Source organism: Mya arenaria, chromosome 2 (assembly GCF_026914265.1).
Source record: "Mya arenaria isolate MELC-2E11 chromosome 2, ASM2691426v1".
In the NCBI taxonomy this organism is placed as follows: Eukaryota; Metazoa; Mollusca; class Bivalvia; order Myida; family Myidae; genus Mya; species Mya arenaria.
The window spans coordinates 17975479-17993259 of NC_069123.1; the positions used below are offsets into that span (position 1 = coordinate 17975479).

The following is a 17781-nucleotide window of genomic DNA, read 5'->3' on the forward strand; positions in this document are numbered from 1 at the left end:
TATAAATCTTTTATTAAAGATAAAACAAAATTAAAGGAGCATGAGTGTAGTTGAAATTGGTATGTACCTGGTATATGATTGAAATATCCAACTATATATAGGTGTTTTATGGGATAAAAAACCCCATTTGATTTGAAATTTGTTTAGAGGTAATTAACAATTCACTGTACAATAAATGATCTATAAAGTACATCTACTCATTTGTGAGCATGTTCTGTTTGAAGGTGGTATGCATAAAATAAGTATATACAGATAAGGACATCTGTTTTTTAAAGGTACACTAATTGTCTAGTATTATAGTCATTAAACATATGGGTAAATATTTCTATTCTATTAATGATTTATTTGGCATGATGAAGTAGATAAAAGATAAAGTTGTGTTTCATTGTGATATATACATGAATACTCATTAAGACTCATTCAAGTTAGGAAGCACATTACACCTGGTAAGTTTTAAATTCTTTTATCAAAAATCTTGTTTTGATTTACTTCCTCAATTGAATATAAGCTGTGCCATACCTATGTGTTCTCTTATGGTATGACCATAGGCTTGGTGGTTTAGGTGTAGGAGTCTATGTTTGCCATAAGAAAAAGACGAACCTGATATTTCACATTAAAACTGGTACACCTGATACACACATTGACAGTAGTGATTGTGTAGATCCCTCATTTTACATTTTTAATTACACATAATGCGCCTCTATTAATGGAAAAATAGAGTACAATTCTTGAATGTTATGTCTCTTTTGACTTGCAGGAATGAATGTGCACGTTGTTGAAAATGTGGAGTTGAACATGTTCGTTCAGGGCTTAAATCCCCGCACGCGACCAGACAGCATACAGAACTATTTTGAGGCTGTGGGCAAGCCCGCCTGTGTGAAGGAACAAATCCTCTTCAACATGGAGCACACAGAGGCTCTCATTGTCTTTCAACAGAAACCGGGTAAGAATCAGGTCTTTTAAACATTAATTGATATTATCGATTATCAGATCATGAATGTGCTCTCTTGTGAATATTACTGTAATTGATTATTTTGTTAACTTGCAATACTAGTTTGACATTTGGCCTCAATTATATTGGGTCAATAGTTTACTTACTAATGTATTTGTATTTTGCATTATATGTGTTCGTGGCTGAAGGCCTGATTCACAAATATAAGAAGTTGAATTGAGTTGTGTTAAGCATGTTAACATGGTTATATATTAAACATCTGAATCAAATTTGTAATTCATGTCATGTGCCTATTTAGCGGATAAGAATGACCTGTTTCTTTTTGGTGACTGATGAATGTTTTGCAGGCACACTTTGGGGATGACATATTTGTTGTTCAAAAAATCTGCCCCTGGCACAAGGTTTTGTAAAAAAAAAAACCCAGTGTTTAGAATTCTGGGTGTAGAACCTTGCAGAGTTTATTTCCCAGGCTGTGTCACTTGCCCAAATTTTATTATGCATTTTTTAACAAATCGATGATTATTTCAATCTTATAGCAGTCTTACTTACATAATTTTGATATTTTTAATCCCCTGAAGGTGCCGTCTGTCTGTCAATGTGTCCAGGCTAAATTTCTTTCTCTTGTATGGACAGATTTTAAAATAATTTGCCACATATGTTTGACATACGAAGACGACATGTCTTGGCAAGAACGGTGTCCCTATCACTAAGGTCAAGGTCACGCTTAGTGTTAATTTTTAAAATGGAATGCCGCATATAAGGACATAAAGTAAAGGTGGGTGTGTCTCGGCTGTATTTTTCTCTTTTATGGACAGATTTTAAAATAACTTGCCACATGTGTTTGACACACCAAGACAATGTGCTGCATGTACAACCCATGTCCTAACCTCTAAGGTCAAGGACACACTTAGTGTTTGTTCACAATGGAATGCTGCCTATAAGGGCATTGAGTATATCTGGTCTGGCCTTTTTCATGTTCTGAGCTTGTTCATAGCTCAATGTCAAATTTGGGGGCATTTGTCACATCTGTTACAGCTCTTGTTTTATCTAAATTGTAATATTTACCACAGGTTTCTGCCTGTCTGCAAATATCCATTGTCTATAAGTACCCTATATGCCTGAATAGTTATATTGATAAGTGCATCAAAGTCTTAATATTTACAGACATGATGAAACTGAAGCAAAATGTGAAGACCCGTAAGTTGGACGGGTTTAACCTTGAGATTTGTGATGTTCCCCCACCCCGTTGTATAGTGGTGAGCAGTGAATCCCCAATACGCAGCACAGAGGCAGTCATGCTCTACTTTGAGCGGGAACAGATCGGGGGTGGGCCACTGAAGAAGGGCAAGATGGATGAAACTGAGGATGGTTGTCTGCTGTTGGAGTTTGAGGACCCAAGAGGTACATGTAGGCTTGGAACATGATGAAAAACATTCATATTATAACAAAAATACATTGTATTATAAAATCATATACCTTGATACAGACATTGCAACAACTGCCAGCTGTAACTAGGTTGGTTGAGAAATGACTGAAAAAAATTGCTTTGTCTGCTGTAAACATATTTCACCAGTTCCAACCAATTTTGCTTGGCTGCTATGTCAAACAATCTGCTTATAAATGAGGATTGAGTATTTAACTTTTAGAAGATCACTTTAAACTTGGTGGAATGGGTTGAAAGAATGATGTTTAGACAATGAAATCCTGTTAGTGATGGGGTCATGCTGAAAATCTGAAAAAGTTGGTTTTCATAGACCTAACTATGAAACTTATTTTTTCTTGACCTCAAGGTGCTGCTTTTCAGCTCACCTTAGCCGTAGGCTGAGGATGAGCTTTTAGGATCGATGATTGTCCATTGTCTGTCGTCCGTCCACACTTAGTTTGTTTACACTCTAGGGGTCACATTTTTAGCTTGACTATTCGAAGAATAGATGGGCTATACTACTCGCCCCAGTGTCGGCGTTGGCGTCCGGTTTAAGTTTTAGGGCAAGTTGGGATTTTCACTTATAAGTCCATTACCATACATTCAATTGACTAAATTCTTCACACAGTTGTTCAGGGCCATCACATGATGAGGTTAGATAACTCCATATTATTCTTTACACAGATTATGGCCCCTGATTGACAATTGAACTTGGGTTAAAGTTTTAGGGCAGGTTGGGATATTGTTTAATAACTTCTATACCCCTCATTCAATTGACTTAATACTTCACACAATTGTTCAGGACCATCACCCAATGAGGTTACATAACTCCATATCCTTAACCCTTTAGCATATAGACAAGTGGCCAGATTACACCTCCCACTCAATAGCCATCTTACTGATAAGCAGTCCTTATCTGTATAGGTACTTTTCAGGATATTCGAAAATGTGCAAATGAATACAGCAGCATGACCTTAAAATCAATATTACTCCAAATAATTGTTTCCAAATCTTTTTTATGTAAATACATTTTTTATAGGTAATTAATTTATCTAATAAATGGTGTCAATGATGAAATATAAAATTCTTTTATTTCATCTGTGAATGCATTTCCAAGATGGAATTGTAACATTTCATTGAAATGTCATAATTGCATTAAATCAAAGGGTAATAATATGCTGGGATCGATCTAAATTTTATTACCCCTATCATAAAAAAGACACATCTGGATTAAAAAGCAATTGATGTTCTTGTGTATAACATACACAGAAATGTGGCAGGAATATCCGGTGTCATCCAGCTGAGAGATCCAGTCCAGAGTGTCTGTTTAACTTTATTACCCCCTCATAAAATTCTTTACAAAAAGAAAGCCAATAAATGTTTTCCAAGTAATGAATAAAAAGATCTAAATCATCAAACGCTTGCACAAATGTTGTTTACTTGACCTATTTTACGACCGGAACCATGCTGGCCATCGATTAGCTCAGCAGAAAATTTACTCATCATTTTCTCAGCTACTTATTGTTTCTATTGTTTGTAACACAAAATATTATCTACAAATAATTATTATCTTTATTGATTTCAATGGTAAATTAATCTGACATAATAATTTCATTGATTTACGCATCAATGTTTTGGGGGAAATTCCATACTGTACAGTACTGCCATTCCTCGAGGTTTTATTACGTCACAGTAGGATCTCACACCTGTGATTGGCAGTATAAATAATGACCTTCAAGTTTTAGCAGACGACATTTTTGAGGGAAAATCAATACACAAAAGGTTAATCTTCAGCTTTATAAACATCCGGGATATTGTTTACAAAAAGAAAGATGCAATATTGAAGTATTGAAATGACCCTATTGAAATATGCAGGAGATGCGTTTACATCCAGTAGTGTATAGGGTCGGCCAGATGCGTTTACATCTGCTAATGAGCTATGTCGGCCTATCTCGTATACATGCGCTAAAGGGTTAATACAAGTTATGGCCCCTGATTGACTTAGGTTAAAGTTTTAGTTTGATTGACTTAGGTTAAAGTTTTAGTTTGATATAAAGAGACCAAACTTGGTATTATTACATCGTTATTGTATTCTAAGTCAAAACGGCGTAGTCGAGCGCGCTGTCTTACGACGGCTCTTGTTGCCTCAATTGTCACGAAACTTGGTCAGGATGTTTGTCCCAGTAATTACTCGGACGAGTTCGAATATTGGTCATCTGGGGTCAAAAACTAGGTCACAGAGCCCCAATATGGAAATACCTTGTTAACACTCTCGAGGTAACAATTTCATACATCAGGGAAGCCAAATCCCTGTTATTGCCCTTTAATTATCAACAAGTCTATAGCACAAAGTTTTACTGAGGTGAGCGATATAGGGCCATCTTGGCCCTCTTGTTTACAAATACTGGTGTTCCTATCCAGGCCTTTTTCTAGGCATCCCATGATATTTGGATCCATACCCAATGGCAAAAAGTCTCTCAATTCATGCAGAATTCCCACTTTCATAGGCGATAACTTTTTCTATTTTTGGAGGCAAATTCTTCTACTAAGAAAAACATAGCTATCATAAGGGAACCATACGCCCTTTGGCCTATTATAAAAAGCTGTGTTTTTGACAATTTCTCTTATTTTATATATTGATAGTAACTCTCATTCAATTTCAGTCGTACAAAGGCTTTGTTCCATCCAGCGTACCCACAAAGTTGATGGTGTGTTTCTGCGCATCTCTCCCTACTACCAGTGTGAGAACGGAGCAATCTGGGATATGAACATGCACGTGGTCCCTGTGCCAAAACCTGTCAACATACAGATACTGCCTGATCAACTGGAGTTTGTGAAAAAGTAAGGCACTATTCAAGAATAAAACAGAAGGGTTATTTATTGAATTATTTTTCATGATGAAAAGAAATCACCTCATAATGTTGAATTATGAAGATTGGAAATTAGACCATGGATAAAAATATAAATGTTGAGTGAAGCCTTGCTTTCATAAGCACACCACCCCTTTATGAGAATATGGTAGAATTTACATATTAGATCATTATTGTCTTAAATTTTGTTTGTAAAAGTGGGGTCTTTATAAGTTTGTCTGTTTTTGTCTTAGCCTTTGATTCATAGTGTGAAAAATCTGTTACCTTGGCCACAAACAAAAGAAGCAATATTCAATGCAACTGGGTACATATGTACAGCAAGGCCCATATCAAAGACTGGCTTAAGTAATTATTGCCCGCTTAATTTAATTACATACTTGACTACATGAATCTCTGTTTGCAGTGTTTTCCATGTTCAAACATGCTGTACATGCATCACTGATTTTCATTTTCCTGCAGATACAGTCAACCCCAGTTTACCTCCAGACTTCGTGACAAGTATGCAGACGTCTCATTCTCTAAAGATCATGTGACTGTCAAGTGTATGTTACGTCAGGCAATGCCTCAGTATCGCCAGCTGGCAAAGGGATGGGACTCTGCCGTGCAGGAAGCTGTCGCAAACTTCTTGGCGGAAAATATCGATCAAACTGACATACGGGTGCCGGAAAACATCTGGGATAAAATTTGTGACTTTCTTAATTCAGGTGCCTGAAGTTTAATATTTTTTTTATTATTTTTTTGGTTAAATCACTTTTGTGGACAGCCAATTTATGAACATTTTATTTTCTAACATGGGTCAGTAAACACAAGAGTTATTGCCCTCTAATTAATGGAACAAATACTCAAATGTGCATTGGAAGCATTTATATATAACATTTGGAAAGAAATTACTGAAACTTACATGATGTGTGTACCACTATAGTGCTGTAGTGCATGCACAAGGGTTGTCTACATTGTATCATGACCATCAGCCAATGAAACTATCATACTGGAGTTTGTCCATTTGAAGCAATTACTAATGTTTTTGCTGTCAGAATATCTCTTTATAAAGCATAGATCAATCCATTCTATTTAGGAATTGTGTTTTTTTCCAATTTATATTCATAATTGCACACGTGTACCTTTAATTAAACAAATTAGTTTGTCCCTATGCGACAGAGACTGTAACATTCCCTTTATATAGTGCATGAGACAAGTTTCTATTTATTGCATGAGCACATATGCCTATTGTTAGTTACATGTAAAACATTTATCATTTTCACTTATACTTATGTATTGGTAGATTACAGGTCATTTTGTATAACTGAGCTCATTTGCTAGTGTTGTAATGAATCACAATGTTGATTTGTAAGCAGCCGTGTTATAAGCCGTTACTCTCATTTTCTTCAGGGAGACAAGAACTAAAAGATATGCTCATAAAACCAAACAGGGAAAGAAAATCTCTCAAGTTAGTTGGCTTCAAGAAAAAGGAAAATGTGAAAAACGCGCAGAAAATCATAGAGGAACAAGTGGAAACTTTCTCAAGAGCTGCTAGAAGAAAAACTGAAACAAGGAAAGTGAAATCTGCCGAGCATTTAGCTATCTTAGACTTTCAGGAAAGTTTTCAAAATATCTGTAAAAAATTCACGGATCTAGTCATACATGTAGAGGAAAATGAAGTAACCATTGAAGGTGACCCAGCGGACATTCCAAATGCTTTTATAGATATTTATGCGGAATGTGACAATGTTGAGCCTATCACATACAAGCATGGCAAGTCAAGAGAATGGGTTCAGTTTGTCAAGAAGGAATCAACCAGGTCGTATATTGAAAAGAAATTAGAAGAAAGCAAAATCAAAGGTTGTTATACTGTGAACGGAACAGAAATCAGTGTCTTTGTCCCGAGTGCAACAAAAAGTGATGATATCAGGGATGTGATTGTCAAATCAGTGTTAGAAGAAAGTGTTGCAGTGGAACAATCATCGAGAGATTTGTTGAATTCAGAAGTGTGGGGAGACTTTTTAATTGATCTCAAAAGTCGTGTGAAGGATACTGTGGATGTTTTTACCAAAAAGCTTGAAACTGTTGTTGTGCTGGGTTTAGACAATAGTGTTCCTAGTGTAGTAAAACAAATTGAAGAGTTTCTCTATGCAAAGACTGAGAAAGCAGTGACAGTTCAATGTGATTCGGTCAAGATGGATTTTATCTCAGAGTGTTGGACGGAACAGGACTTTAAGGAAATAGAACAGCATAACGTGGTAGTAAAGAAAAAAGGTGAGTGTCCTTTAAAATTGTTTATATATTTTCTTTCTGTAACCTCAGAATGAGTATCAATTGATTTCAGCAGTTTGTTAGTTGGAAATACAAGCACCTTGTCTGTACATCCTTTCCAATGCCAGCAGCCATACTGGTGTGATTGAGTAACAAGATTAGGTTTGTGTTTGCGTTAATTCTGATTTTCAAACAATGTTGTCACACCATTTGGCTAAGGGTAAAAGAAAAAATAGCTATTGTTGAAAATCAGTCATTTGCCTCCAAAGTTGACGACAATTGATTCTGGTTTTTAAAATTGAAGGTCTTTTACAGTGAAAAATATAAGATATATATTTTAATACTAGTAGAATGAGTGTTAGTTTATTGTACAACTAGTTGGACTCAATAAATAACAAAAACAGTTTGAAATGCGCCTTAGAGGGGATTCATGATCAGCACTGTGGAAACACAATTTAGCATACATAATAAGACATGAATTCAAATAAAAAATCCAAATAATAGTTCTGAAAAGGATGTCTAAATTACAATTAGGTGATGTTTTTAGTTTGGAACTGGTAAACATGTTGCCATTAATAATACAGGCAGTTTATGTATATATAGCAAGACCCATAACAGTGACTTGAATAATTGTCGAGGAATGCCCTTTTTCGAAAACAACAAACAGACAATCGGTGTTCTTGTTTATAATTCAAAGCAAACCTATTATAGATTTATGTACTATTCCATAGTTTCTACATGATTCAGTTTCAATTATAAAATGAATTATTGATCTATATGAAGACTTTGATTATTGCCAATGGTTTTAGACGAATTTTCAATCCCTAATGTTGGAATATAGACATGAACAATTTAAGACTTATAATGTTTCTGTATTTCAAGTAAAAACAATTCTTTTTCAGCAAATGGCATAGAATTAACTGGCCTTTCAGACAATCTTATAGCAGGGAAACAAAAGTTGGATGCAAAACTGAAGAAAATGTGCAACAAGAAACATACTCTCCGTAAAATTGGCATCCATTCTGTCCTCAGAACAGCCAAGTTGTCCGGGACGATCACTTCCCTGGAGAAGGAGTGTAAATGTGTGGTAAGACTACCTGCAGCTTTGGAAGAAGATACAACATACATGCTCAGTGACTATGAAGTGGTGGAGCCAGAGTTCATCGCAGGTAAGATTTTTTTTTAGAGGGTTTGGAGAATTAGGATATCTTGAAATAAAAATCTTCTGAAAATGATTCATTTGGTATACATGTTCATTGTAGGTTGATTGTATTTGTTCTCGATTAAGATGTTATAATAAAGAAGACATGAAATTGTGATAGCTTTGGTGTTGACTCCAGCATTTAAAAACTTCAACATTAAAGGGTTAATACCGGTACACCTTTTTGAGGTCATTATCATCTGCAAAGGCCAGCAAAATGGTTTACAGCCCGAGTGCGAAGTTTGCATCATTAGCTTACTTTTGGTTAGAAAACAGGTTGCTCAGGGTCCAATGTTGTGATGCGGGCCCTGATACCACTTATGTAAAACCAAAAGCCGGTCATTAACGGCATGTAAATTCACTGAATAATGCACGTTTTCTACCGATAACGTCCATGTTTTTGCATTTTAACACACCAGGATAACGGACTGAAAACACACATTTTGTGCAATAATTAAGCAAATTTTCATGATGTTTAAATGAAACTTAGCACAGATGTTGCTTGAGACAATGTACACAATCTGGCATTTATAATTGTCGTGTCAAGCCCCTCTAGGACTGAGAAAGAACTAACAACAGATTCTGGCATTTGCTTGCAGTGCACATGTTTCACTGACAAGCACTGTTTTAAAAACTTAGTGTCGTATTTAATGGCATGAAGACAAGATTGCATACATGACAGAAGACAACTATGTGCTTATGAAATATTTTCACCTTTATTGTATTGTATACTTTTGCCAATAGGAAAATCTGAAGGCCTATAAAGCGTTGTAGTTTGAAACACCCTTATGCCTGTAGCACTGCAATTTGTTTAGACCAATAATAACCAGCAAATTACTATTACTAGTCTTCTAACAAAATTTACTCTCTTCGTTTTCAAATAAAATCAACATGTTTTTTTTTCAGGAGACTTGAATGCCTTGTCCTCAGGACCAAAGTACTTCCAGACCAAAAAACTAAAGATCAAAATTCAGCTCAGTCAGAAGGAACTTCACCAAATCAAGGTTTGCTAGATATTGACTCTGAAAAAGTTTTTCTGAGATATGGTGTTTTGATCCTCATACGCCTTTCATTCATTAACTGATTAAAAAAAATATTTTATTGCAATTAAATTATTTACAAATGATATATACAATGTGATTTTAAGATCATTTCCATTTAAAAATAAAGGTTAAAAACATGTGAATTTCCTTCTGCCATTACCCACTTTTAAGGTTAAAACCATAGTTAATATTAAATTTTGCTAGACGGACATCATAGTATGCAGCGCATCCCGGAATCTTAACCTGCGCAGTGGTGCAGCCTCCTACGCGCTTGTGAAGGCAGGAGGAAGTCAGGTCCAGGACGACCTGACTCGCATGTATCCTGAGGGGATAAAAGACGGGGAACTGGCGATTGTGGATGGCGGGAAACTCCACTGTGACAAAATCTACCTCTCCTCCTTACCTGCATGGAAAGAGGCTAGTGGGAATGGCGGAAAGGTAGGAATAGTACATTTAGCAAAGCACAGATTAAGATACTCATAGTCTAATAAGTATACATGTATATTTATAACATTGGGAATTATATATTAAGTGATTCTTAAACTTCTCTGGGTTTTTTTTGAAGAGAGAAAGGCTGAGTAATTGTCATAGTGTCTATGTCATAGTGCTAAAATCTTAGACCTTGACCATAATGCGAAAATCATTCAAGATATCCAAATGAAAGTTGGAACACATTAACAACAGACAGGTGCTGGCAATTGCTCCACGGCAGTTTTCTTGCATAATTTCATTATGTATCTCCTTCGACTGTTTTGTGAGAGGCTGCCCCGAGTAAGTGCAGAGTTATGGCCTTTTGTTAAACAATAAGTCTGTAGCGCATGCAACTTTATGTCAAACATATCTCAAAAAGAATTTGCCCTACAGCAATGCATATTTACAAGAATGTTGATGAGAATGTTAAGAGGTCCACCTGAGGTTCTGTTTGGGTTGAAGCCCAGCTGCAGCAGAGTAATGGGCCTTTACTAAGTCAAAAACATTATAAAGATTTGTGAATTTTGTGGTCTGCAATTTTTGATGAAATCATTTCAATTGTTAATGATTACGGTATATGCAGTTTCAATAACAGCTAAAGCCACATGGTATTCTGTTTATACAATAGTTTTGTAAATATGGATAATACGAGGGGAGATATCAGAATTGATTGAATGCTTGGAATATTTCATATGAAGTTAAGTCTTGTTTATTTCGTGATATTGAAGTATAGCTGCAAAGGCATGATCATTTTATATACACTTTTAACTCCTGTCTTTCAAATCCATTCACCTTTGTAGTATGCCTCAATTTCAAGGTGTTATACACATATTGGCAGGTTTTCCGAGACTTCATGCGAGAATGCCTCAGGAAAGCTGACAGACATTCCAAAAAATCTGTGGCATTTGTGAGCATGGGAACTGGGGGGTATCTAGGCTACCCTCACGAGGTTGTGGCCAGCATCATGTATGGGGCCCTGGTCGAGTTTGACAAGTGTTACCCCAAGTCCAGTCTCCGGGAGGTCTGGTTTGCCCTCTATAGCAAAGACACAGAGACCATCAAGGTAGGTGGTTTGAAGTGAGGGAAAATTTATTGAAATTGTATGAAACTTAAAGGGATTTTAAGTTTGACATGTAATTATGTAAATATTGTTTGTGGTATTGGTAGGAATCAAAGGAATATACTTGTTTAGGGTTGATTAGTTTTTTGCACAGGGCCTTAGGGCCTGTAGGATAATCAAGTTTTTTAGGCGCTAAGGAAAAACTGAAAGCAAACATTATGCAATGTAAGAAAAGACCTCTGGCATGTTATTGCACAGAGATTTTTTATTAGCAGTTTACATGTATTTGCTGAAGCTTTTATGATGTACCGTTATTTGTAGGCTTTTGAAGACCATGAGCGCATGCGACTGTATGGCACTGCCAGTCTTGGGAACTTGTCAACAGGTAAAACCACAACACATTTGTAAGCAATCATCATTGTGGCATAATACTGTTCAGTTAAACCAGTTTACTATCAGAATAAAAGTAAGTAAAAATGCATGTGTTATTTTCATTTTGCAAGAAACCAAATGTTGTTGTTTTGCATGTTTCAAATTTGTTGATTTTGCATCAAAACATAGATAAAGATTGCTTTACTTCGTATGATAACCATCATTTTCATGCACTCAAAACGCACCTGATTTGAAAGACTCAAAGTAAATAATTTCACAGTATCATACTTTAATTGAAGTATAATTGTCAGAATGATTATATTTCTACTTCAGATTTTGTGAACGGGAAGATCAAGATTGACCTTGTTACAGAGGACCTGTCCAAACAAAGTGTAAGTTGACGATGATACTGGAATGAATATATCTGTATAGGTGCACAATGTAGGTTTACACTTGATAGTGAAAACGTTGTTTTATTTTATTTTTATGAATTATTATGTTGAAATCATTTGACTCATATGATCAAAACAAAAATACTTAAAAGGACTGGAATGGTTGACGTACCATATTCATGTATGATTCAACAAATTTGTTTTCAAGTTTGGCGATTTGGTCTTCCGTTGAGACTCATCTGCTATCAAAATGTTGTGCTAAACCTTTTAAATACATTTAATACAAAGCTATCACAATCTTACTTCTTAAGCTGATACTTCAAGTCATCAATTTTTAACACTCTTTTTAATCTAAATTTGTTTTTAGAATAAAACAAACATGAACAGGACAGTCTACTGGTTAAGTTTGTAAATCTGAACAGTTTATAAATACCAAACACCTGTTAAATCACGCGTTTGTTTACCTTGAACAATAATTCGCTGATCTAGATCGATACAGACCCTTGCCTTAGCAACAAATGCGAATTTTCGTCAAGTTTAGGTGAGTATTTTTCTTATAAATCCCTGTCAAACTCCTAATCAGGTGAATTGTAAACATACAGCACGCAGGGGAATGACGTCACAGATTTTCATTCGCACTGTAATCAATATCATGGGTAAGGAATGTTCTTAAATTTTCGAAGCAAGGGACACAATTCAATTTTCTAAGATTAGATTCTGTTCGGGTTGATTTCCATTCCCATTGTGTGTTTGATTAGAAATGAAAACAACTTATGACGGAATAGCAATCTATTTTTAGATAAAATATAATTTTAAAAGCGATCGGGATTTACATACTCCATTTCACCGATTAAATGGTGATTTACTGTGCTTGAAATGAATGTTTTGCGTTTATGAATCAAACTATTTTGTGAATGTGTACTTCAGCAGAGGCTGAGGTTTGAACCAAGCATTATTAATGCCAAGTTTGAAGTTACTAGAACCAAAACTCGCAAAGATATTGTTAAAAAACTGTCAAAACTGTTGGGATTTACAAACTCAACCAGTAATTGTTTCCTGACAGTTTGATAATATTATTTTTAAGACACACAGATTTCGTTCCCTAGTTTACTGCATCAAAATATCTCTTAAGTAAATAGGAGTGCTATTAAATAAAGAAATGTATATCATCATTATATCTAATTTACTTTTCAACACAAACTATTGGCATCTAAAAATAGTTATTTTTCTCATTGCCATATAAACAAGCCCAAAAATACACCTGGGCAAGTGTTCAGCATATAAACGCAGCATAACACTTCAGTTTTGTGTTAATAAATATTTAGCTTTAAGCATATTACTTTCATTTTCAGCCAATAACAACTCTTCAGTTTTCAATAGTTACCATCCTCTCATTAAGACATTACATCAAAATATGGCTCCTAGCTTTCAGAAAAAATGTTTTATTATTATGTTCCAGGCTCTGCCTTTTTTAATCCTTTATATTAAAGATTGATATTTCAAGATGTTTTAAATGGTTATTTGTTTGGAGACTAAAATTATATAGAATCAAATAAAATCTAATTATGTATTATATTGTTGCAGGTAGATGCGTTGCTGTGCAGTGTGTCCTCGGATATGAACCTGACAAGAAGCCCCATCTGCAAGTCCCTCGTGCAGAATGGCGGCAACTCGCTACAGGTAAGTGAAGTTTTGGTTAAAAAAGATATATGCATATACATACATGAGTATGCTGATGATTATGGAGTTAATGATGGTTATATTTACACCTCAACTACCATTCCTTAAATGAACTGCCTTTCGGCAATTGCGTTCATCAATCAATGAATGCAACATCTTCGGATATGTTCAGATCACAATTCAGTGCCTAACAATATACATGGAAAATATTGATACTGTTATTGTTTGTATTGTGTCAGCAGGTCCAGTAAAATATAAATCAAAATTTCAGAAAGTGCTTGGTTATTATATTTTAAACGTTTTGTTGCCAAAAGTGTTTCAATTTTACATTTAAAAGTGATTTCAAGTGGTTGATCTTTTTCCGCATTATTGTGACGTCATTTGAAAAAAATGTTTCTGGTAACAGTCGGGTCGTCCTATTTACAGAATGGGTAAGAAAGGTAATCCAAAATGATATGAAGTATTTTTTCAACCTTTCTTGAATAAAATAATGAACTATTGGTGTAAATATAAGGAATGAATTGCTGGGTTGATGTCATTATTTATATCATGCGAAATAAAAACTAACAAAACGTGGGTATATGTTTACTTTTATTGATGGAAACCTTTAGACATATACATATGTACATATGTATGAACCATATTTATCAAAAACCTAAGTAGTGGCAAGTTTTGGCCGCAGCGTGACGTAAAATCCCGTCGGTCGTAAGACCGCCGGTTGAAGCATCCTAAATGCTTGTAAATGTAAAATAAGAAAAACTGTTCACAGATGTTAAACCTAACAGTTGTACACGAGCTGGCACTAGCTCAAACTAATATTTATGCGAGCTGGCACTAGCTCGGGAGCCGGCACTGGCTCTGACAAAACAACGTTAGCCTTGACACATGGTACAATATCAGGAATGACCTTCCCGATGGCCATGCAAGACTAAACTAACTTGTACAACATGTTTCCTAACTATATTTAAAAATTGGTGGACTGTAACCTCTAAACCATTGTAAAGGACATGAGACCGGAGCCACGCTAAACGTTGGTAGAGGTCAAAAATCCAGTAGTCATTATTTTATAGTCAATAAATGATTTATTATATTAAACTTATTAATATTTATGTGCCATCGGTCAACCAACCGACAGAATTTTACGCCACTTACGACAGACTTTTTGAGTCAAATTGCAATATAATCAGTTATATAGACACACATTTGAAATACATTTAAGACTATCGAATGATTCGCACACACACTGTCAGTGCACACCCTGTACTTGCGACGGTACTTCTGCATGGACAAGTTCTTAGCTATTTTAACGAATAATGGCGAGTCCCTTTTGCGTATTTAGCCATCCTTCCAAAGCTAACGTCTTGGGCCAACACTTGCGGTAGGGCGACTTGTACTAGACACATGCAGCCATCCAGGTTTTTTGTTGGTTGTGGTGTACAATGACAGGTGGACTATCCCCATGAGGTTCCAACTGAAACGATAAACTATAACGGCAGTATCGAGGCATTTAATGGTATCGTTCGAGTATAACATAACACATATATTAACGTTTGATGGGATGTGGTGGGCGGGAGAGTTTTTTAATTGTAGCGGCCGCTACAGTATCGCCAAAGAGAAAGAACTATCGCGAGATCTCGTCACGTGATGAATAAAATCACGTGACCTTGATAATGGTGACATGCAAATGTATCCGAATGCCTTAGAAACGGCATCATGTAGCTAAGTAAAACTATTTCTTAGCAAATAATTTGAATTATATTTATGCAAACATAATTGCTATTATTGGGGATATGAATGCAATTGGGCTGGTCAAAGTACGCATGGAGTCCTTCGGACTCCACTCACTTAGACCAGCCCAATTGCGTTCATACCCCGATAATGACAACAACCCCGCAATTCATTCCTTAAATGAAGTAAAAATGAACCTAAAAGGGAGTGCCACCACCAATTCTCTTGGCAATTTATGTATTAATAACATTTTCATAAGAATTCTCATTAACCCAGCTGTACTAAAGGATTTATTACTTTATGTCGTTTTATTGAATGTATTCTTAAAAATGCCTCATACTGCATTGTCATGGTAGAATATAATGTGTATAAACTGGTTTGAAAAACCTTAATGTACTGAAGCTTATTATACACCGAAAATCTGGAGACTTTATGGGAGTTGCGTTTGTTGCGTCCCGGTACAAAAAATGTTGTGTTGTATGTTGCTCCAAAAGAATTGCACCTATTCACAAGTCATGAAACTTCATAAGTATGTTGGTCAGCACGGGATATTGTTCACCTGCCATTTTTGTCACATTAACATATTATGGCCCCATGACATTGTAAAAATTATCTGAAAAAACTGTGTTATGTATTGCACTTTCACTCCTGAAACTTCATATGAATGTTGGTCAGCATGGGCTGCTGCCCACCTGCCATTTCTTTGACATTTCACTAGGTCTTTCCAGAGGTATGGCCCTTGACGTTGTACAAAATGGTCTGAATAGCTTTTCATTGCATGTAGCACTAAAAGTATTGTACTAGTGTAGAATGCCTCAAATTATCATGAACATTTATAGAAATGTGGGTTTGCATAGGCTGTGGTACACCTGCCATTAAAATGTTCGTTAATTTCACAACTCATTATTAACCATTCTTGTGTCAAGATGGCTCACACATCTGGCCCCCATTTCTCGAAACTTCTTAAGCTTAACAGGCTTAAGTCGCTTATTTCAATTAGCCAAAATACATACTAATAATGGATTTTGATAAATGAAAAATGGTTTATTTTGATAATCATACAGATTATTCCTACATAATTTTTAAAAAATCTTGAAGAAGTAAATATAACACATTTTATATAACAACCAAAATAGTGAGATTAGCTTAATCCTGTTATAAGGGACTTAAGAAGTTTCGAGAAATTGGGGCCTGGGGTTTTGTCATGATTGTGCTAGTTAAATCATTTGATTTCAGGGTGAATGTAAGCAGAAATACAACAATGAACTCCAAGTCGGGAAGGTTGCGGAAATATCAGGGGGCAAGTTGCCATGTAAAACCATCTTTCTCACCCATCTACCCACATATGAGGAGTCCAGCACTGCTGAACAGGTATAAACAATTTTATATGATGTAATTCACTTTGCAAAGGGCTTTTGATTAAATTAAAGGATTTAAGTTTTATTGCATATTGAAAACAAGTAAATTTGAATTTAAGTGTTTAAATTTTTTGTTTGACTTTGGACTAAAATATTTCATAAAAGAGCTACAAACCATGAATTTCTCAACTTTTTAAAATATGAATACTTACATGTATGATAAAATTGCTGAACATAACACACACATTTCTCCATTTCAGAGTCTTATAGACATCCTACAGCAGGTTTTCCAGCTGGCCAACTTAAAGAACTTGCGCTCCCTGGCCATCCCTGCTTTGGGGACTGGCTACCTAAACTACCCCAAGACGATAGCTGCGCGTTGCATGTATGACGCAGTGCTGGACTGGGCTGCTAAAAACCCAAAGGCATCACTGAAATCCGTCCGGTTTGTGATGTATAACAAGGACACAGAAGCACAGCAGGTGACAGCATTTTTTCAACTTGATTTTAATAAAAAAAATAGGGATCTGTTTAAATTTATGCCGCATCAAATCATACCTTTTCTTCAAAGTTTATCAGTTGTGACTAACATTATACAATTGTCAGTGATACTAAATGCTTTCTTATTTTAGGACATGTTTGTAAACACAACTTACAGTGTCCAACAAACCTGACCCTTTGTTAAAGTTTAAATAATAAAAAGGAATTTCCATGTCAGGCTTACAGGATCTGTCACCTGCGTTGCCAGGGTCGTGAGGCAAGACTACAGCGACATTTCCTCGGTGACGGGACAGTGATGGCCACACCAAATTCTGGGACCAAATATAGGATGGTTAAAGATGGTAGGTGGCTATTGCTTAAGAAATGTTGTAAAATAGAATGCATGTTACATATAAGTGATATAAGTGAATAATCTTATTAAGGACAGACATTTCTTGGAGATGGGACAGTGGTGACCACACCCATCGGGACCAAGTTGAG

The 17781-nt window shown here is 35.7% G+C and overlaps 1 protein-coding gene across 1 annotated transcript in view; it reads left to right on the forward strand.

Moving 5' to 3' along the window:
• Window positions 1-17781, forward strand: part of LOC128203599 (protein mono-ADP-ribosyltransferase PARP14-like) — a 49630-nt gene that overhangs the window by 7973 nt on the left and 23876 nt on the right. Inside the window, exons 4-18 of the mRNA XM_052905089.1 lie at window positions 758-943; window positions 2117-2353; window positions 5039-5216; window positions 5705-5949; window positions 6635-7498; window positions 8398-8664; window positions 9603-9700; window positions 9944-10177; window positions 11049-11273; window positions 11592-11655; window positions 11976-12034; window positions 13619-13714; window positions 16679-16813; window positions 17061-17282; window positions 17519-17642. Coding sequence (XP_052761049.1) covers window positions 758-943; window positions 2117-2353; window positions 5039-5216; window positions 5705-5949; window positions 6635-7498; window positions 8398-8664; window positions 9603-9700; window positions 9944-10177; window positions 11049-11273; window positions 11592-11655; window positions 11976-12034; window positions 13619-13714; window positions 16679-16813; window positions 17061-17282; window positions 17519-17642 — 3234 coding nt within the window. The remainder of the gene's footprint in view (window positions 1-757; window positions 944-2116; window positions 2354-5038; window positions 5217-5704; window positions 5950-6634; window positions 7499-8397; window positions 8665-9602; window positions 9701-9943; window positions 10178-11048; window positions 11274-11591; window positions 11656-11975; window positions 12035-13618; window positions 13715-16678; window positions 16814-17060; window positions 17283-17518; window positions 17643-17781) is intronic.